Raw genomic sequence first — 21,917 nt, 5'->3', positions numbered from 1 at the left:
GGCTTCCCTGGTGGCTCTCCTATTGTGTAATAAGGCCTGGTGGCTCTTGTATTGTCTAATAAGGGCTCCCCTGGTGTTTCAGAGAATAAAGAATCTGCCTGTAATGCAGAGGACCCGGATTTGATCCCTGGGTGGGGAAATTCCTCTGGAGAAGGAAATGGCAACCAATTTCAGTCTTCTTGCATGGAGAATCCCATAGGCAGTGGAGAGGCTTGGCAGGCTACAATCCATGGGATCACAGAGAGTCTGACGCAATTGAGTAACAAACACTTTCACTTTCATTGTCTAATGAATCACTGCCTGGGTTGTGACAACGCCCAAGGTTTTGTCATGATGGCTATGCCTCTCTGTTTTCAGAAACTAAAGTTCGCTCTTTTCCTTTTTTCCTAAAATTCTAGATTTCTCCATGTTTATTGGCTTTACACACGACCTGTTTTGAATCTGCAGGCTATTTTCAGAACTACTAATCAGATTTAGTGTGAAGACAAACCATCCTTGCCACTTGAGAGTTACTGGATCTGAGACAACATATTTTGTCTCTTTCGAAGGTCAAAATGTTCACCAGCACTGAGATGATACCGGACACATATTCTTGGGTGTCACAAAGAAAGAATCTTCATTATACGTCAAGTTTTTATTGTCTTAATTAACCAACTTGAATATATTTTGTTTTTAAGGAAGAATGGAGAATGCATAGAAAAATATGTCTCAGGCCTAAAGGAAGGAAACTTTTATGCTGTTGACTGTAAGTATGAATGTTTCACTGTAAAGACTACGTGCATGTAGAAATCTTGCTCTCAACTTTCTTCAATAACCCCATACACCTGAATTCTACTCCTACTAAAACTCAGAGGTCAGGGACTGGAAAGTCTCCCCTCAGTGGAGTGTTAATCAATGAGACCAGAGCCCGACATCCTAGGGTGTGAAGTTAAGTGGGCCTTAGGAAGTATAATATGAACAACGCTAGTAGAGGTGACAGAATTCAAGCTGAACTCTTTAAAATCCTAAACGATTATGCTGTTAAAGGGCTGCGAGCAATGAGTCAGCAACTTTCGAAAACTCGGCAGTGGCCACAGAACTGGAAAAGGTGAGTTTCCATTTCAATCCCAAAGAAGGGCAATGACAAAGAATGTTCAAACTACTGTTGTGGTCAATACACATGCGAGCAAGGTAGTGCTCAAAATTCTTCAAGCTAGAATTCAGCGGTAGGTGATCTGAGAACTTCCACAAATATAGGCTTGATTTAGAAAAGGCAGATGAACCAGATCACATTGTCAACACTGAGTGGATCATTGAGGAAGACAGGCAATTCCAGAAAAAAAAAATTTTTCTTTTCCTGCTTCATTGACTATACTAAGGCCTTTGACTGTGTGGATCACAACAAACTGTGGGAAATTCTTAAAGATATGGCAATACCAGATTACCTGTCGCCTAAGAAACCTGTATGTTGATCAGTCAGCAACAGTGAGATGTGGAACAACAGCCTGGTTCAAAATTGGGAGAAGAGTACAATAAGTTAGTATGTACTTTCATGCTGCTTATATAAACTTACATGCAGAGTACATCATGCTAAATGCCAGGCTGGATGAATTATAAGCTGGAATGAACAGACACAGCAGTGGGCTGTGTCATACCCCAGACTGAGGGGCTCGGGAAACACAATCCTTAAAGTGTTCAAAAGGTTGCCTGGTCTGGCGTAGGCACTCAGGAACAGAAGGTGATGAACACAAGGTAGGTTGGTCAAGAGAAATCAATTTTGTGGCTGGGGTAACAGACATAGAAAGAATTTTAGAACCTGGATTTGATAACATTTTCATGATGTTTTAAAACACTCTCAGGAACTTCCCCAGTGGTCCAGGGAATAAGAATTCTGCCTGCCATGGCAGGAGACATAGGTTCAATTCCTAGTCCGAGAAAATCCCACACGCCATGGGGCATCTAAGCTCATACACCACAACTACTGGTCCTGAAGTCTAGAACCCCCGAGCTGTAAATACTGAAACCCCTGCACCCCAGAGCCTGTGCTCAGCAACAAGAGAAGCCACGGCAATGAGAAGCCCGCACACCACAGCTAGACTGTACTCCACAGTCATCACAAGTGGAGAAAGCCCACGGGCAGCAGGGAAGACTCAGCAAGTGAAAAAACAAAGCAGAAAAAGAATCTGTGGGGCTCATTAGAACACACGTTCTAGAAAGCATCTTGGTAAGACAGCAAGGAGTGACTGGTTAATGGTAGGAAAAGGTGGGGATGAGGAAAATTCGTTCCTCCTTTCCTTGCCGTGGTTAACGGTAGCATTCTGTGCATGCATGGAGTGAGTGGGTCCATACACGATGGACCGTTCTTCATGCCCGCTGTGTGCCACCATAATCTAACTGACAACAAGTTAAGGCAGGGCTGTTTGTACCTTTTCTCTCTCTCACAGACTCGGGTCACAATGAATTTCAAGTCATTAGTGGGGACAAGAACACTCTCATAACGCATAATCTCAACGTGGATGAAGATGGCAGGGAGACAGAAATGGTGGGATTATTCGGTAGGTATGACATCCTAAAATTACCACTGATATGGTAATGTTACATGCCCACTGACAGGACTTTCATTCAGAATATCAGGAGGTGCTGACAGTATTCAGGGTGTAAGGCCTGCATCTTTATGCTCACCGAATTAAGGATCCTGGAAGGTAATCTACCAAGAAACAGGAGGCCATAGGCTGCGGAATATCACATCATCAGACATTTCAAAATGATTCCTATCTGTTGAAATTTTAAAAATGAGGTTATACTAGAATCATTTTTAATATTTCATGTTGAATATTGAATATAAAATGTTGAAATATTTAATATTTCAACTAATTTCATCATGGCTATAGTGAGACTGACTTTACTTTATTTTTAAATTTTTATGTATTTTTTAATTGAAGGATAACAGCTTTATTGAATTGTTTGAATTTATTGAATTTCTGTCAAACATCAATATGAATCAGCCATAGGTATACATGTGCTTCTGTGAAAGTTGCTCAGTCGTGACTGATTCTTTATGACCCCATGGACTATACAGTCCATGGAATTCTTCAGGCCAGAATACTGGAGTGGGTAGCCTTTCCCTTCTCCAGGGTATCTTCCCAACTCAGGGATCAAACTCAGGTCTCCCGCATTGCATGAGGAATCTTTACCAGCAGAGCTGCAAGGGAAGCCCATAGGTATACATATGTCCCCTCCCTTTTGAACCTCCCTCCCATTTCCCTCCCCATCCCATCCCTCTAGGTTGATACAGAGCCCCTGTTTGAGTTCCCTGAGACATACAGCAATTTCCCATTTTCTATCTATTTTACATATGGTCATGTAAGTTTCCATGTCACTCTCTCCATACATCTCACCGTCTCCTCCACTCTCCCCATGCCCATAAGTCTGTTCTCTATGACTGTTTTTCCGCTGATGCCCTGAAGATAAGTTCATTATCAGTAACATCTTTCTAGATTCCATATATATGCAGATTCAATATATATGTTTGTATACAATATCAGTTTTCTGATGTACTCTAAGTCTTGGAACAGACGCTTACAAGATAAATCTTTGTCCTTTTCCATGTTTCAAATGCATTCTTCTTATAAACACTGACATCACTCCCTCAAGTAAACATGCAGAGCATTGAGAGCTGTGTGTGCCATGGGGACAACAGGTGTCTATTTCAGAAAAGGTTATCGGGTAGAACGGTAGGTTCACAAAAGAGTAAATCACCCCCTAGCATTAAGTGCAAAGTGGTGAATGTGTCCGTGGAAGGGGAGAAGCTTGTTTCCTATTAGCTGGGTCTAGAAACAGATATGAGTGGCAGGTACATATATGAGGAAGCTGTGAGAAGCAAGTAGGTTCCATATTAGGATGAACTCAGCCCCAAACTCTTGGAGATGCTGGCAAGTCTTTGTCATCCAGCTCCTGATGCTGAGGGGTAGGGTGTCCTACTCACCAAGTTGGACTGGGGTCAATTCTTAAGACAAAAAGCATATGTCTGTGTCGTGGCAACTGTTTGAAGGTCTTAGATTATACAAGTGAACATCTGATTGGCACGTTCCATTCCTTGTTCTGTGGATTCAGGAATATCCATGGGTTCCCGGGGTCAACAATTCTTCTTTTTCTCGGTGATTTTACAGGTCTATCAGATGATGTTGATCCGAATCGCGAAGAGGAGTTCAAAAACGAAGTGAGAGAAAAAGGGATTCCAGAAGAAAATATCCTGAATTTCATCTACAATGGTAATGGAATTATATTTTTTTCCCTGACCATACCATTCACCTGGTGTGTAAGTATCAGGAAACAAATCAACTTATTCAAAATGTCTTCTTGCACAAGTAATCTCTTTTTAAGATCCATTATTTTAAAAAAAGGAAGAAAGAACGAAACGTTGGCGATGATGGGAATGTTAGTAATCGGTGGCTCTTTTATTTCTCCAATTTTGTTTTTCCCCAGACAACTGTCCAAGGGAGTGAGAAGCAGTGACTCTGACACTTTTGTAAGTAAACGTGGTCCGTTATTAACGGTGACAGTTCCAGATGAAGCAATAAGGTCACACTGTTATTTCATGTGTGTGAAATGTTTATCCCAACAATTTAAACATGTCACTAATGAATTTTTTTTCCCCATAATTTTGCTGCTCTTGAGCCATATTAAACTGCAAACAGTTTGGTTTATTAACGCTGAGCAGCTGTGGTGAGAGAGTCTTCTGCAGGAATCTTGCAGAACAGAATCATCAGAGAGAAGCAGGAATCCCCATGAGTAGGTGGAAACGATTAGTGTTCCCATCCATCCTGACCTTGCGGTTGTCCCCACACATACCTCCTTTGGGAGAATAGGTATTAAAGAGAGTCCTAGAAGCAGGGCTTCCCTGATAACTCAGTTGGTATAGAATCCACCAGCAATGCAGGAGAACCCAGTTCGATTACTCGGTCGGGAATATCTGCTGGAGAAGACAAAGGCTACCCACTCCAGTATTCTTGGGCTTCCCTTGTGGCTCAGCTGGGGAGACCTGGGTTTGATTCCTGGGTTGGGAAGATTCCTTGGAAAAGGGGAAAGTTTCTCCAGTATTCTTGCCTGGAGCATCTCCATGGACAGAGGAACCTGGTGGGCTCTAGTCCATGGGGTCACAAAGAGTTGGACACGACTGAGTGACTTCCACTTTTGCATAGATATCACTTCTGTTTGGAATCTAAAACATGACACGAGGGAACTTATTTACCAAACAGAAACAGACTCACAGACGTGGAGAACAGGCTTGTGGTTGCCAAGTGGGAGGGGGTTGGGAAGAGAAGGACTGGGAGGCTTTCGGTTGAAAAGTGAAAGTGAAAGAAAGGTTCGTTGCTCAGTCATGTCGGGCTTTCTGCGACCCCATGGAACATAGCCCTCCAGGCTCCTCTGTCCATGGGATTCTCCAGGCAAAAATCTTGGCATGGGTTCATTCCCTTCTATACAGGATTTTACCAACACAGGGATCAAACCTGGGGTCCCCTGACTTGCAGGCAGATCCTTAACATCTGAGAAGTTTGGGGTTAGTAGATGGAAACCATTATATACAGGATGGATAGAGAACAGGGTCCAACTGCATAGCACAGTGGACTATACTCAATACTCTATAAAACCTAAATGGGAAAAGAATCTGAAAGAGAATAGATACTAATTTTTGTATGTATAATCACTTGGCTGTACACCTGAAATTAATGCAATGTTGATAATGAGCTGTGCTCTAATACTAAAAAAAGTAAAAAAAAAAAAATTCTTGAACCCAAAAGACAAAAGTTGCAGGGTTAGAGTTGTCTGCTCCAAATACAGAGCCTGAACATCATCTTTAGATGAAGCACCACCATGTACATGCATTGTGAAATCATTACTCATAGAATCAATCCGAAATGGGAAATCTCCAACCATATGTACATCCTGGGGACAATTCCACAGGGAACCTGCCGTCACAGAAATGTGCAGTGTTGAGGTTCACCTGGAATCTGATATTGGATCAGCTACCAACTCCCTGTTCCCTGGATAGCCTACTGAGTCTCACCCCTGTCAACTGTCACACAGTTGACTCAACTAAACCTTTGGTTCTCTTTTATTCACCTATATAAAGAGTCACTGAGACCAGGCACGTCCTCTTGTCCATGGAATCAAGATCAACAACATGAAGACGACTTTCCTGGTTCCTGATTAACATGATCCTGCTCTCTTCACACTCACACTCCTTCTCCCATCTCATCGCTCCTTGTCACTAAATCATGTCCTGGTTTGTGTTATTTGATTGCTGAGGGTTTAAATAAATGGTAAATATCTGCCCTGCACATGCATGTCTGTGCAAAAGTCACCTCATTTAAAACACACAAATGTCCACATTAAGTGTCCAGGAAACTGTGCCTTTCATAGGACAGGTGTTCATCAGAGACAATCTTTATGAAGGTTTGGTAGACATGCCCTCAGGTGTCCAGGGAAGAGGGAGAAACTAGACTAAAGCATCATGGGGCAGAGTTATGGATCCTCCACCGTACGGGCTTCTCTGATGGCTCAGATGGTAAAGAGTCTGCCTGCAATGCAGACGACCCAAGTTCTATCCTTGGGTGAGGAAGATCCTCTGGAAGAGGAAACGGTAACGCACTCCAATATTCCCTGAAGAATGCTATGGACAGAGGAGCCTGGTTGGCTACAATCCATAGGATCCTAAAGAGTTTGACAGGCCTGAGCAACTAACACTTTCACTTTCAGTCTACTGTATGGAAGGGGACAGTCTGATCAAGAGAAATTCCCTAACATGCATCTTATTCATTCCCAAGAAAGGAATGTACGTTCCACTCACGAAGGCTTATGCACGGAAAGCGCAGGATGACATTACTATTCAGTTCAGTTCAGTTCAGTTGCTCAGTTGTGTCTACCTCTTTGCGACCCCATGAATCGCAGCACGCCAGGCTTCCCTGTCCATCACCAACTCCTGGATTTTCCCAAACTCATGTTCATTGAGTCGGTGAGGCCATCCAGCCATCTCATCCTCTGTCCTCCTCTTCTCCTGCCCCCAATCCCTCCCAGCATCAGGGTCTTTTCCAATGAGTCAACTCTTCGCGTGAGGTGGCCACAATATTGGAGTTTCAGCTTCAGCATCAGTCCTTCCAATGAACACCCAGGACTGATCTCTTTTAGGATGGACTGGTTGGACCTCTTGCAGTCCAAGGGTCTCTCAAGAGTCTTCTCCAACACCTCAGTTCAAAGGCATCAATTCCTTGGCTCTCAGCTTTCTTTACAGTCCAACTCTCACATCCATACATGACCACTGGAAAAAACATAGCATTCACTAGATAGGCCTATGTTGGCAAAGTAATGTCTCTGCTTTTTAATATGCTATCGAGGTTGGTCATAACTTTCCTTCCAAGGAGTAAATGTCTTTTAATTTCATGGCCGAAATCACCAACTGCAGTGATTTTGGAGCCTCCCAAAATAAAGTCTGACACTGTTACCACTGTTTCCCCATTTATTTCCCATGAAGTGATGGGACCAGATGCCATGATCTTAGTTTAATGAATGTTGAGCTGTAAGTCAAGTTTTTCACTCTCCTCTTGCACTGTCAAGAGGCTTTTAAAATCCTCTTCATTTTCTGTCATGAGTGGTGTCATCAACATATCTGAGGTTATTGATATTTATCCTAGGAATCTTGATTCCAGCTTGTGCTTCTTCCAGTCCAGCATTTCTCATGATGTACTCTGCATAGAAGTTAAATAAGGAGGGTGACAATATACAGACTTGATGTACTCTTTTCCTATTTGGAACCAATCTTTTGTTCCATGTCTAGTTCTAACTGTTGCTTCCTGACCTGCATACAGGTTTCTCAGGAGGCAGGTCAGGTGATCTGGTATTCCCATCTCTTTCAGAATTATCACAATTTATTGTGATCCACATTGTCAAAGGCTTTGGCATAGTCAATAAAGCAGAAATAGATGTTTTTCTGGAACTCTCTTGCTTTTTCCATGATCCAGCAGATGTTGGCAATTTGATCTCTGGTTCCTCTGCCTTTTCTAAAACCAGCTTTAACATCAGGAAGTTCACGGTTCACATATTGCTGAAGCCTGGCTTGGAGAATTTTGAGCATTACTTACTAGCCTGTGAGATGAGTGCAATTGTGCGGTAGTTTCAGCATTCTTTGGCATTGCCTTTTTGGGATTGGAATGAAAACTGACCTTTTCCAGTCCTGTGGCCACTGCTGAGTTTTCCAAATTTGCTGGCATATTGTGTGCAACACTTTCACAGCATCATCTTTCAGGATTTGAAATAGCTCAGCTGGAGTTCCAACACCTCCACTAGCTTTGTTCATAGTGATGCTTTCTAAGGCCCACTTGACTTCACATTCCAGGATGTCTGGCTCTAGGTGAGTGATCACACCATCGTGATTATCTGGGTCGTGAAGCTCTTTTTTTTTTTTTTTAATTTAATTTTATTGTTAAACTTTACAATATTGTATTGGTTTTGCCAAATATCGAAATGAATCCGCCACAGGTATACATGTGTTCCCCATCCTGAACCCTCCTCCCTCCTCCCTCCCCATACCATCCTTCTGGGTCGTCCCAGTGCACGAGCCCCAAGCATCCAGTATCGTGCATCGAACCTGGACTGGCGACTCGTTCCATATATGATATTATACGTATTTCAATGCCATTCTCCCAAATCTTCCCACCCTCTCTCCCTCCCACAGAGTCCATAAGACTGTTCTATACATCAGTGTCTCTTTTGCTGTCTCCTACACAGGGTTATTGTTACCATCTTTCTAAATTCCATATACATGCATTAGTATACTGTATTGGTGTTTTTCTTTCTGGCTTACTTCACTCTGTATAATAGGCTCCAGTTTCATCCACCTCATTAGAACTGATTCAAATGTATTCTTTTTAATGGCTGAGTAATACTCCATTCTGTATATGTCCCACAGCTTTCTTATCCATTCCTCTGCTGATGGACATCTAGGTTGCTTCCATGTCCTGGCTATTAGAAACAGTGCTGCGATGAACATTGGGGTACACGTGTCTCTTTCCCTTCTGGATTCTTCAGTGTGTATGCCCAGCAGTGGGATTGCTGGATCATAAGGCAGTTCTATTTCCAGTTTTTTAAGGAATCTCCACACTGTTCTCCATAGTGGCTGTACTAGTTTGCATTCCCACCAACAGTGTAAGAGGGTTCCCTTTTCTCCACACCCTCTCCAGCATTTATTATTTGAAGACTTTTGGATCGCAGCCATTCTGACTGGTATGAAATGGTACCTCATAGTGGTTTTGATTTGCATTTCTCTGATAATGAGTGATGTTGAGCATTTTTTCATGTGTTTGTTAGCCATCTGTATGTCTTCTTTGGAGAAATGTCTATTTAGTTCTTTGGCCCATTTTTTGATTGGGTCATTTATTTTTCTTGAGTTGACCTGTAGGAGTTGTGTGTATATTTTTGAGACTAGTTGTTTGTCAGTTGCTTCATTTGCTATTATTTTCTCCCATTCTGAAGGCTACCTTTTCACCTTGCTAGTAGTTTCCTTTGTTGTGCAGAAGCTTTTAAGTTTAATTAGGTCCCATTTGTTTATTTTTGCTTTTATTTCCAATATTCTGGGAGATGGGTCATAGAGGATCCTGCTGTGATGCATGTCAGAGAGTGTTTTGCCTATGTTCTCCTCTAGGAGTTTTATAGTTTCTGGTCTTACATTGAAATCTTTAATCCATTTTGAGTTTATTTTTGTGTATGGTGTTAGAAAGTGGTCTAGTTTCATTCTTTTACAAGTGGTTGACCAGATTTCCCAGCACCACTTCTTAAAGAGATTGTCTTTAATCCATTGTATATTCTTGGCTCCTTTGTCAAAGATAAGGGGTCCATATGTGCGTGGATTTATCTCTGGGCTTTCTATTTTGTTCCATTGATCTATATTTCTTTCTTTGTGCCAGTACCATACTGTCTTGATAACTGTGGATTTATAATAGAGCCTGAAGTCAGGTAGGTTGATTCCTCCAGTTCCATTCTTCTTTCTCAAGATAGCTTTGGCTATTCGAGGTTTTTTTGTATTTCCATACAAATTGTGAAATTATTTGTTCTAGGTCTGTGAAGAATACTGTTGGTAGCTTGATAGGGATTGCATTGAATCTATAAATTGCTTTGGGTAGTATACTCATTTTCACTATATTGATTCTTCCAATCCATGAACATGGTATATTTCTCCATCTATTAGTGTCCTCTTTGATTTCTTTCACCGGTGTTTTATAGTTTTCTATATATAGGTCTTTAGTTTCTTTAGGTAGATATATTCCTAAGTATTTTATTCTTTCCGTTGCAATGATGAATGGAATTGTTTCCTTAATTTCTCTTTCTGTTTTCTCATTATTCGTCTATAGGAATGCAAGGGATTTCTGTGTGTTGATTTTATATCCTGCAACTTTACTGTAATCATTGATTAGTTCTAGTAATTTCCTGGTGGAGTCTTTAGGGTTTTCTATGTAGAGGATCATGTCATCTGCAAATAGTGAGAGTTTTACTTCTTCTTTTCCAATTTGGATTCCTTTTATTTCTTTTTCTGCTCTGATTGCTGTGGCTAAAACTTCCAAAACTCTGTTGAATAGTAATGGTGAAAGTGGGCACCCTTGTCTTGTTCCTGACTTTAGAGGAAATGCTTTCAATTTTTCACCATTGAGGATAATGTTTGCTGTGGGTTTGTCATATATAGCTTTTATTATGTTGAGGTATGTTCCTTCTATTCCTGCTTTCTGGAGAGTTCTTATCATAAATGGATGTTGAATTTTGTCAAAGGCTTTCTCTGCATCTATTGAGATAATCATATGGTTTTTATTTTTCAATTTGTTAATGTGGTGTATTACACTGACTGATTTGCAGATATTGAAGAATCCTTGCATCCCTGGGATAAAGCCCACTTGATCATGGTGTATGATCTTTTTAATGTGTTGTTGGATTCTGATTGCTAGAATTTTGTTAAGGATTGTTGCATCTATGTTCATCAGTGATATTGGCCTGTAGTTTTCTTTTTTTGTGGGATCTGTGTCAGGTTTTGGTATTAGGGTGATGGTGCCCTCATAGAATGAGTTTGGAAATTTACCTTCCTCTGCAATTTTCTGGAAGAGTCTGAGCAGGATAGGTGTTAGCTCTTCTCTAAATTTTTGGTAGAATTCAGCTGTGAAGCCGTCTGGACCTGGGCTTTTGTTTGCTGGAAGATTTTTGATTACAGTTTCAATTTCTGTGCTTGTGATGGGTCTGTTAAGATTTTCTATTTCTTCCTGGTCCAGTTTTGGAAAGTTGTACTTTTCTAAGAATTTATCCATTTCTTCCACGTTGTCCATTTTATTGGCATATAATTGTTGATAGTAGTCTCTTATAATCCTTTGTATTTCTGTGTTGTCTGTTGTGATCTCTCCATTTTCATTTCTAATTTTATTGATTTGATTTTTCTCCCTTTGTTTCTTGATGAGTCTGGCTAATGGTTTGTCAATTTTATTTATCCTTTCAAAGAACCAGCTTTTGGCTTTGTTGATTTTTGCTATGGTCTCTTTTGTTTCTTTTGCATTTATTTCTGCCCTAATTTTTAAGATTTCTTTCCTTCTACTAACCCTGGGGTTCTTCATTTCTTCCTTTTCTCGTTGCTTTAGGTGTAGGGTTAGGTTATTTATTTGACTTTTTTCTTGTTTCTTGAGGTATGCCTGTATTGCTATGAACTTTCCCCTTAGGACTGCTTTTAAAGTGTCCCATAGGTTTTCGGTTGTTGTGTTTTCATTTTCATTCGTTTCTATGCAAATTTTGATTTCTTTTTTGATTTCTTCTGTGATTTGTTGGTTATTCAGCAGCGTGTTGTTCAGCCTCCATATGTTGGAATTTTTAGTAGTTTTTCTCCTGTAATTGAGATCTAATCTTACTGCATTGTGGTCAGAAAAGATGCTTGGAATGATTTCTATGTTTTTGAATTTACCAAGGCTAGATTTATGGCCCAGGATATGATCTATCCTGGAGAAGGTTCCATGTGCGCTTGAGAAAAAGGTGAAATTCATTGTTTGGGGATGAAATGTCCTATAGATATCAATTAGGTCTAACTGGTCTATTGTATCATTTAACGTTTGTGTTTCCTTGTTAATTGTCTGTTTAGTTGATCTATCCATAGGTGTGAGTGGGATATTAAAGTCTCCCACTATTATTGTGTTATTGTTAATTTCTCCTTTCATACTTGTTAGCATTTGTCGTACATATTGCGGCGCTCCCGTGTTGGGTGCATATATATTTATAATTGTTATATCTTCCTCTTGGATTGATCCTTTGATCATTATATAGTGACCATCTTTGTCTCTTTTCACAGCCTTTGTTTTAAAGTCTATTTTATCTGATATGAGTATTGCTACTCCTGCTTTCTTTTGGTCCCTATTTGCATGGAAAATCTTTTTCCAGCCCTTCACTTTCAGTCCGTATGTGTCCCCTGTTTTGAGGTGGGTCTCTTGTAGACAACATATGTAGGGGTCTTGTTTTTGTACCCATTCAGCCAGTCTTTGTCTTTTGGTTGGGGCATTCAACCCATTTATGTTTACGGTAATTACTGATAAGTATGATCCCATTGCCATTTACATTATTGTTTTGGGTTCGATTTTATACACCATTTTTGTGTTTCCTGTCTAGAGAATATCCTTTAGTATTTGTTGGAGAGCTGGTTTGGTGGGGCAGAATTCTCTCAGCTTTTGCTTGTCTGAGAAGCTTTTGATTTCTCCATATTTGAATGAGATCCTTGCTGGGTACAATAATCTGGGGTGTAGGTTATTTTCTTTCATCACTTTAAGTATGTCTTGCCATTCCCTCCTGGCTTGAAGAGTTTCTATTGAAAGATCAGCTGTTATCCTTATGGGAATTCCCTTGTGTGTTAATTGTTGTTTTTCCCTTGCTGCTTTTAATATTTGTTCTTTGTGTTTGATCTTTGTTAATTTGATTAATATGTGTCTTGGGGTATTTCACCTTGGGTTTATCCTGTTGGGGACTCTCTGGGTTTCTTGGACTTGGGTGATTATTTCCTTCCCCACTTTAGGGAAGTTTTCAACTATTATCTCTTCAAGTATTTTCTCATGGTCTTTCTTTTTGTCTTCTTCTTCTGGGATCCCTATATTTCGAATGTTGTAGCATTTAATATTGTCCTGGAGGTCTCTGAGATTGTCCTCATTTCTTTTAATTCGTTTTTCTTTTATCCTCTCTGATTCATTTATTTCTACCAGTCTATCTTCTATTTCACTAATCCTATCTTCTGCCTCTGTTATTCTACTATTTGTTGCCTCCAGAGTGTTTTTAATTTCATTTATTGCATTATTCATTATATATTGACTCTCTTTTATTTCTTCTAGGTCCTTGTTAAACCTTTCTTGCATCTTCTCAATCTTTGTCTCCAGGCTATTTATCTGTGATTCCATTTTGATTTCAAGATTTTGGGTCAATTTCACTATCATTATTCGGAATTCTTTATCAGGTAGATTCCCTATCTCTTCCTCTTTTGTTTGGTTTGGTGGGTATTTATCCTGTTCCTTTATCTGCTGGGTATTCCTCTGTCTCTTCATCTTGTTGAAATTGCTGAGTTTGGGGTGTCCTTTCTGTATTCTGGCAGTTTGTGGAGTTCTCTTTATTGTGGCGTTTCCTCGCTGTGTGTGGGTTTGTACAGGTGGCTTGTCAAGGTTTCTTGGTTAGGGAAGCTTGTGTTGGTGTTCTGGTGGGTGGAGCTGTATTTCTTCTCTCTGGAGTGCAATGAAATGCCCAGTAATGAGTTATGGGATGTCTATGGTTTTGGGGTGACTTTGGGCTGCCTGCATCTTGGAGCTCAGGGCTGTGTTCCTTGCTGCTGGAGAATTTGCTTGGTATGTCTTGCCCTGAAACTTGATGGCCCTTGTGTGGTGCTTGGTTTCAGTGCAGGTATGGAGGCATTTGATGAGCTCCTGTCAATTAATGTTCCTTGGAGTCAGGAGCTCCCTGGAGTCAGGGTTTGGACTTAAGCCTCCTGCTTCCAGTTATCAGTCTTATTTTTACAGTAGTTTCAAAGCTTCTCCTTCTATGCAGCACCACTGATAAAACATCTACGTTAAAGATGAAAAGTTTCTCTACCGTGACGGTCACCCAGAGAGGTTTACAGCGTTTTATGGAGAAGAGAAGAGGGAAGAGGGAGTTAGAGGTGACCCAAATGAAATGAGGTGGAATCAGTAGAGGAGAGAGTGGGCTATTCAGTAATCTCTTCCTTATTTGCACTCCACAAGTGGACCGCTCAGAGTTGTTCACAGAGTTATACAGAGAAGAGGAGAAGGAGGAAGGTGACAGAGGTGGCCAGGAGGATAAATGGGGGGAATGAAAAGGAGGGAGACATATCCAGCCAGTAATCAGTTCCCTAAGTGTTCTCCACCGTCTGGAACACACTAAAATTCACAGAGTTGGGTAGAATAGAGAGGGGTTAGGGAGGAGACACAGGAGACCAAAAAGGAGAGTCCAAAGGGAGAGAGAGCAATTAAGCCAGTAATCTCGCTCCCTAGTGAAAAATGGGTACTGAAGATTGGGTTCTTAAAGGTACAAAATTAGTAACAAATACATAAAAGCAAAGATTAAAAATCTAGAGTAGAGTTTGGAATTTTAAAAATACGATGTTAAAGAAAAGAAGAAGGAAAAGAAAGAGAGAAAAAATGAACAAACAAAAACAAACAATGTCGCAAAAATTATAAAGAAAATATAGGTAGAAAATTGATAACTAATACCAAAAAGCAAAAGTTAAAATCTAGAGTAGAGTTTGGAATTTCAAAAATACAATGTTAAAAAAAGAAGAAGAAAAAGAAAGAAAGAAAAAAAAAGCAAACAAACAAGAACAAAGTCGCATAAATTATTAAAAAAAATACAGGTACAAAATTGATAACAAATACCAAAAAGCATAAATTAAAAATGTAGAGTAGAGTATGGAATTTCAGATATACAATGTTATTTAAAGGAAGAAGAGAAGGAAACAGAGAAAAAGAAAAAAAAAATAAAAAAGGGTCACAGAAATTGTATAAAAAAAAAAACTATAGGTTCAAAATTGATAACAAATACCAAAAAGCTAAAATTAAAAATCTAGAGTAGCATTTGGAATTTCAAAAATACAGTGTTAAAGAAAAGAAGGACAAAAAAAAAAAAACAAGGTCAAAAAAATTTTAAAAAATATATATACGAAGTTTGCTTTTAAAAACAATAGAGTCTCCTTTTTTTTTTTTTTGCAGTAATCAGTTATAAAAGTGAAAATTAAAGGAATAATAGAGGACTTAAAAATTTTTTTTAATTAAAAAAATAATAAAAAAGAAAGAAAGAAAGAATGATCATACAAATAGTAAAAATACATCTAGGACTTTGTCCGGTTTTGTTGTGAGTATTGTGGGTTCAGTTCATTTTTGGCTAGTTCCTTGGTCCGACTTATATTTCTCAAGATCTATAGGCCCCTTCCTATGTAGTTGGTAGTAACCACACGGTTTTAATCTATTGCCTGTAGCTTCCAAGGCGGTTCCCTCTGTTATAGCTTCTTCTGTTTGCTGGTCTCTTCAGTGTCTGGTTTCCGCCCTGACACAAAGGGGACGGTGGAGGACACTTTTTTTTTTTTTTTTTTTTAGGCTCACTTGTTCAGTCACGCTGAGGGGAGGTAGGGAGGGATGCTGCAAACAAATAACACTGGCGTGTGCTCGCAGTGCCTCAGCCACACTGGGTCTGCCCCCCGTTCACGGCGCGTGTAGCCTCTCTGCCCACGCTGCTCAGGCTCTAGGTTGCTCCACCGGGAACCATCTGTGGCCGGCCCTGGGTTGCCTGCACTTCCCAGGTCCAAGCCACTCAGGTTCAGGCACTCGGGTAGTCCTCAGAGGCGCAGACTCTCGGTTGGGCCTGAGTTTTGTGCCCTTCCCAGATCTGAGCAGCTCAGGTGATGAGGTGTTTGGTGCGTGCGATTGCTGTGACTTATCGCCTCCCCGCCGCTTGGTTATTTAGGTGTACAACTGGCACACCTTCTCAGGCAGATGTTGACCGTCCAGACCCCTGAGAACTTTTAGTTAGCAAAGAAGCCTGCTTACAGTTTTGTAGATAATGTCTCTCTGGGGCAGCGATTGTCCCCTTCCGGCTCTGGCTGCCTATCACCGGAGGGGGATGGTCTGTGGCCGGCTATCTCTGTTCAGTCCTTTGTTCCGTGCGCGGGCCTGGTGGTGTCTTAGGTTAGGGCTGGCTTTTCACGTGGTAGATATCCCACAGTCTGGTTTGCTAGCCCAAATTATTTTGCTCAGATAGTGCTCGGGGTATTCAGGCCAGATCCTTCGATGCAGCCCGCGCTGTGCCTCCCTGTCCAGCCCCCGATTGCTAATGGCGGATGCAGGCGTCTGCGCTGCTTCTCTGCTATGGGAGTTACCGTAGGACTCGCAATGTGCGGGTTTTAATTGTTTTTTTATTTTTCCTCCCTGTTATGTTGCCCTCTGTGCTTCCAAGGCTCGGCACAGATTCGGCAGTGAGAAGGTTTCCTGGTGTTTGGAAACTTCTCTCTTTTTAAGACTCCCTTCCTGGGACGGAACTCTGTCCCTCCCTCTTTTGTCTCTTTTTTTGTCTTTAATATTTTTTCCTACCTCCTTTCAAAGACTTGGGTTGCTTTTCTGGGTGCCTGATGTCCTCTGCCAACATTCAGAAGTTGTTTTGTGGAATTTACTCAGCGTTTAAATGTTCTTTTGATGAATCTGTGGGGGAGAAAGTGTTCTCCTCATCCTACTCCTCCACCGTCTTAGCTCCTCCTCCTGAAGACCTTTTTCTTACAGTTCTTGTGTGTATTCTTGTCACCTCTGCTTCGTATCTTATGCTTCTGTTAGGTCCCTACCACTTCTGTCATTTATCGAGCCCATCTTTGCATGAAATGTTCCCTTGGTATCTCTAATTTTCTTGAACACATCTCTAGTCTTTCCCATTCTATTGTTTTCCTCTATTTCTTTGCATTGATCACTCAGGAAGGCTTTCTTATCTCTCCTTGCTATTCTTTGGAACTCTGCATTCAGACGCTTATATCTTTCCTTTTCTCCTTTTCTTTACACTTCTCTTCTTTTCACAGCTATTTGTAAGGCCTCCTCAGACAGCCATTTTGCTTTTTTCATTTCTTTTTCTTGGGGATAGTCTTGCTCCCTGTCTGGTGTACAATGTCATGAACCTCTGTTCATTGTTCTTCAGGCACTCTGTCTATCAGATCTAGTCCCTTAAATCTATTTCTCACTTCAACTGTAAATCATTAGGGATTTCATTGAGGTCATATCTGAATGGTCTAGTGGTTTCCTACTTTCTTCATTTTATGTCTCAATTTGGCAATAAGGAGTTCATGATCTGAGCCACAGTCAGCTCCCAGTCTTTTTTTTTTTTTTTTGCTGACTGCATAGAATTTCTCTATCTTTGGCTACAAAAACATAATCAATCTGCTTTTGGTGTTGACCATCTGATTATGTCCATGTGTAGAGTCTTCTCTTATATTGGGGGAAGAGGGTGTTTTTTATGACCACTGCATTCTCCTGGCAGAATTCTATTAACCTTTGCCCTGCTTCGTTCTGTACTCCAAGGCCAAATTTGCCTGTTACTCCAGGTGTTTCTTGACTTTGTACTTTGCCTTCCAGGCCCTATAATGAAAAGGACATCTTTTTACGGTGTTAGTTCTAGAAAGTCTTGTAGGTCTTCACGGAACTGTTCAACTTCAGCTTCTTCCACATTACTGGTCTGGGCATAGACTTGGATTACCGTGATGTTCAATAGTTCGTCGTGGAAATGAACAGAGATCATTCTGTCATTTTTGAGACTGCATCCAAGTACTGCATTTCACACTCTTGTTGACTATGATGGCTGCTCCATTTCTTCTAAGGGATTTTTGTCCACAGTAGTAGATATCATGGTCATCTGAGTTAAATTCACTCAATCCAGTCTATTTTAGTTCGCTGGTTCCTAAATTGTCAACATTCACTCTTGCCACCTCCTGTTTGATCACTTCCAATGTACCTGATTCGTGGAACTATCATTCCAGGTTCCTGTGCAATATTGCTCTTTACAGCATTGGACATTGCTTGTATTACCAGTCACATCCACAACAGGGTGCTCTTTTTGCTTTGGCTCCATCTCTTTATTCTTTCTGTAGTTATTTCTCCATTGATCTCCAGTAGCATATTGGGCATCTACTGACCTGGGGAGTTCATCTTTCAATGCTCTATCTTTTTGCCTTTTCATACTGTTCATGGGGTTCTCTAGGCAGGAATACTGAGGTGGTTTGCCATTCCCTTCTCCAGTGGACCACACTGTGTCATATATCTCCACCATGACCTGTCCATCTTGGGTGGCCCTATGCGGCATGGCTCATAGTCATTGAGTTAGACAAGGCTGTCGTCCATGTGATTAGATTGTTTAGTTTTCTAGGGTTGTGGTTTTTAGTCTATCTGCCCTCTGATGGACAAGGATCAGAGGCTTATGAAAGTTTCCTGAAGGGATAGACTCACTGAGGGCGATACTGGGTCTTGTTCTGATTGGTGAGGTCCTGTTTAGTAAATCTTTAATCCAATTTTCTGTTGATGGGTGGAGATGTGTTCCTTCCCTGATATCTACCTGGGGACAAACTATGGTGGAAATAATGAAGATACTGATGACCTACCTCAAAAGGTCCCATGCAAGTAATGCTAGAGTCCCTGTGTTTAACCATGTAGCAGGCCTCCACCAACCCACACCTTCACCTGCCAGAGACTCCCTACATTCGTGGGCAGGTCCAGGACAGTCTCCTGTGGTGTCACGGTTCCTTTCTCCTGGGTCCTGGTACACAAATTACTGTTGTGCCCTCCAGAAATCTATTTCCAAGTCCTGTGTAAGTTCTGGCAACTCTATGATGGAGTTAACGGAGACCTTCTCTAAGAGGACTTATGCCTTACCCACACTCAGAGCCCCTGTCCCTTGACACTCCCAGAATGATCCTTCTGATGAAGCAGAATGGTCACTGCCCTCTTTATCCACAAGATTGCGGAATGGACTTTGACAAGAGGGTATGGGAGTGAAGAACCAAAGGTGACTCCGTGTTGGAACTGTTTCTTTGGCTTGCTTGTTGTTGCCATTGTTGTTATAATCATACATCATGGCCTGCCTCAGAAGACCCTACCCTTCAGCCTGACTGCTAACGTGCCTTTTCTCAGCTCACAGGGAGATAAACTGACCCTGCCCAGCTATGAAAAGAAGAAATTAACACACACATTCCAAAGGCTGGCCCACTGAGATGTACTGCAAGACCGAAAATCCTTTGTACTTTAGCTCCTCACTGTCTCTAGCTCTCTGTTCTGCCTTTTGACTTGAGGTTGTCATCACTTCTCTCCCTCTGGCTCTATAAAAGAACCTGGCCTCCAGACCCTGACGAGATGGTTACCTTGAGACATTAGTCTGCCATCTTCTCAGCCGACTGTCCAAAGAAAGTCATATTCCTTGCCTCCCCACCTTTCTCGGATTCACTGGTCTGTCAGTTGCACAACTAAAGAGTCCATATGCCATAACTAAAGATTCCAGCTATGACAAAACAAAGATTTTGTGTGCTGCAACTAAGACCCGGCAAAGACAGATAAATAAATAAATATAATAAATATTTTTTGTAATTAAAGTTATATACACAGTTACTTTGTTTAAAACACTGGGCCTGTGTTTTATTGTTTAAACTTTAGACTCTAACTACATTTCAACTTTGGTCATGTACCCTTGAGGGAACCTGGAATTTTGAGTGGCCAAGATCAATAGCCTCCTGGCACTGTTTAGTTAGGAGTTGCTCAATCTAAGATGTAAAAGCAGTGGTTACAGAAAAAAAGAGACTAGTAAAACAAAATTAATAACCTGTTGTTAGAGACTTCTCAGTTACAAACACCGGAATAAATTTGAGGAGACAACAGGAAAATGTACCAAGCAGTACTTAGCGTTATTTGGAGGGAGTTACAGGAGTAATGTTTTTTAAGATGGTTCTGTTTTTTATTTATTCCTCTATTGCCTACATTTTGACCAATATTACTGAGAGTTGGAATTAAAGGGCATATGCGTCCTTTCGGTACAAAACAATAGGATGTTTTTTTCTTTTTTTTCTTTTTATCAGTTACCTTAAGAATGAAAACTTTTTTCCTTTCTATTCTCTCTTTTAATTGGTGGAGAATGCTTTACATTGTTCTCTTGGCTTCTGTAATAAACCAATGCAAAACAGCCATAATTATTATTAATCACCTCCTTTGTGAGCTCCTCCCCTCACCCATCTCACCCCTCCAGGTCATCACAGAGTGCCTCTCTGGGCTCTCTGTGTTTCAGCAACTTCTCACCAGCTCCATATGATTTGCAGGGAAGGAACACAGATGCAGATACAGAGAACAGACTAGTGAACACAGTGAGGGAAGAAGAGTGCTAAGACCAGTGGAAACCAACATGATTATTACAAAGGTTCCAATATCTCTTAGAAGAACTAGTGTCTAATCTCCCCTTGATTGGCAGTCAGAAAGATCTTCCTAAATTGGGATGGTCCTAGGATACACTCCCAGGGGACACATGTTGGTAAGAGTCCAAAAAGAAAACCTGGGAATGCTGGGGGTACAAAAGTAGAGATGGAAGGCTGATGATGGGATGATAAGGGGTGTAAGCTGGGATCACATGACTACTCAAATTTATCGGAATCAGGGACTTCTCTGATGGTTCAGTGGTTAGGATTCTCCCCTTTCCCTGCACAGAGCACAGGGTCCATATGGGTTTCATCTGCATTGGAGAACTAAGAACCTGCATGCTGCATGGTGTAGCCAAGATAAAGAAACAAACAAACCAAAAAAAAAAAAAAAAAAGGAAAATTAGTATCTTGATCAAAGACCAAATAGAGGAAATGGTTTCAGGATATTCTGAGACATGAAAACCTTCTATCATGCAGACTTCACAGCTGAAAATACGACAGGATAATATACAGATGAATGTTTGAACAGAAGAGATAGCATGGTATTGCAACTGACACAGAAGAGAATAAAAGGAAAAAATAGAGATACTATTGTCAGTCCACGTGAACATGAAGGAAAGTGATCCTCTGAGGTTGTGAGCTGAGGACACCCTTGAGACAACAAGCTCTCCTCAAAGGTCTGCTGCTGCTGCTGCTAAGTCGTGTTATCGTGTCCAACTCTGTGCGATCCCATAGACGGCAGCCAACAGGCTCCTCTGTCCCTGGGATTGTCCAGGCAAGAATACAGGAGTGGATTGCCATTTCTTTCCAATCATGAAAGTGAAAAGTGAAGGTGAAGTCGCTCAGTAGTGTCTGACTCTTAGCGACCCCATGGACTGCAGCCTACCAGGCTCCTCCATCCAAGGGATTTTCCAGGTGAGAATACTGGAGTGGGGTGCCACTGCCTTCAACCCAAATGAAGGATTCTGAGCTCTGATCTGTCCCAGGAGCAGGCAGCACTGGATCAGTTCTCACTTAGCTGACTCAGAAACCCTAAAACTCATCATTTCTTCATTTCTATACTCAGAACAAAATTAATCTTTTAATGTGTTTATTTGATAAATTACCATGAATGAAGATGAAAATGAGTAAAATTTGATAAAAAAAAATACCAAAAAAATGACTCACTGTTTCAGTGACCTTGAGTTACAAAATTTATTTTTTCCATTCAAAATTATAAAAATGGCAAGAACTGCTGTCCAGCTTTTTCGCTCACTGGGAGAAACAACTGAGTTAGTGAGTAAATATTATATTACAGATGAAATGGGTAAAAGGGTGTCTGGAGAGAAATCACTGAAAATAAACTACTGATGTGCCTTCTTCAGGTGACTTTAAGCAGCATTTTACCAGATCGTCCTCTTAGTACTTAGGAGGAAAAAGCCCACATTGGGGCAGGAGAAGGTGATAAATGCTTTGT

The 21,917-nt window shown here is 40.9% G+C and overlaps 1 protein-coding gene across 2 annotated transcripts in view; it reads left to right on the top strand.

Annotated features, from left to right (window-relative positions):
* The window catches only part of LOC133242162 (odorant-binding protein-like), a 38,670-nt gene that overhangs the window by 3,688 nt on the left and 13,065 nt on the right, over positions 1–21,917 (top strand). Inside the window, exons 3-5 of one of the 2 annotated variants that reach the window (XM_061408228.1) lie at positions 678–745; positions 2,424–2,534; positions 4,149–4,250. In XM_061408228.1, the coding sequence (XP_061264212.1) occupies positions 678–745; positions 2,424–2,534; positions 4,149–4,250 (281 nt within the window). The remainder of the gene's footprint in view (positions 1–677; positions 746–2,423; positions 2,535–4,148; positions 4,251–21,917) is intronic. The other variant, XM_061408227.1, reaches the window with a different exon arrangement.

Source organism: Bos javanicus, chromosome X (genome assembly GCF_032452875.1).
Source record: "Bos javanicus breed banteng chromosome X, ARS-OSU_banteng_1.0, whole genome shotgun sequence".
In the NCBI taxonomy this organism is placed as follows: domain Eukaryota; kingdom Metazoa; phylum Chordata; class Mammalia; order Artiodactyla; family Bovidae; genus Bos; species Bos javanicus.
The sequence above is the reverse complement of the archived record's forward strand: the minus strand, read 5'-3'. Positions and strand labels throughout refer to the sequence as shown.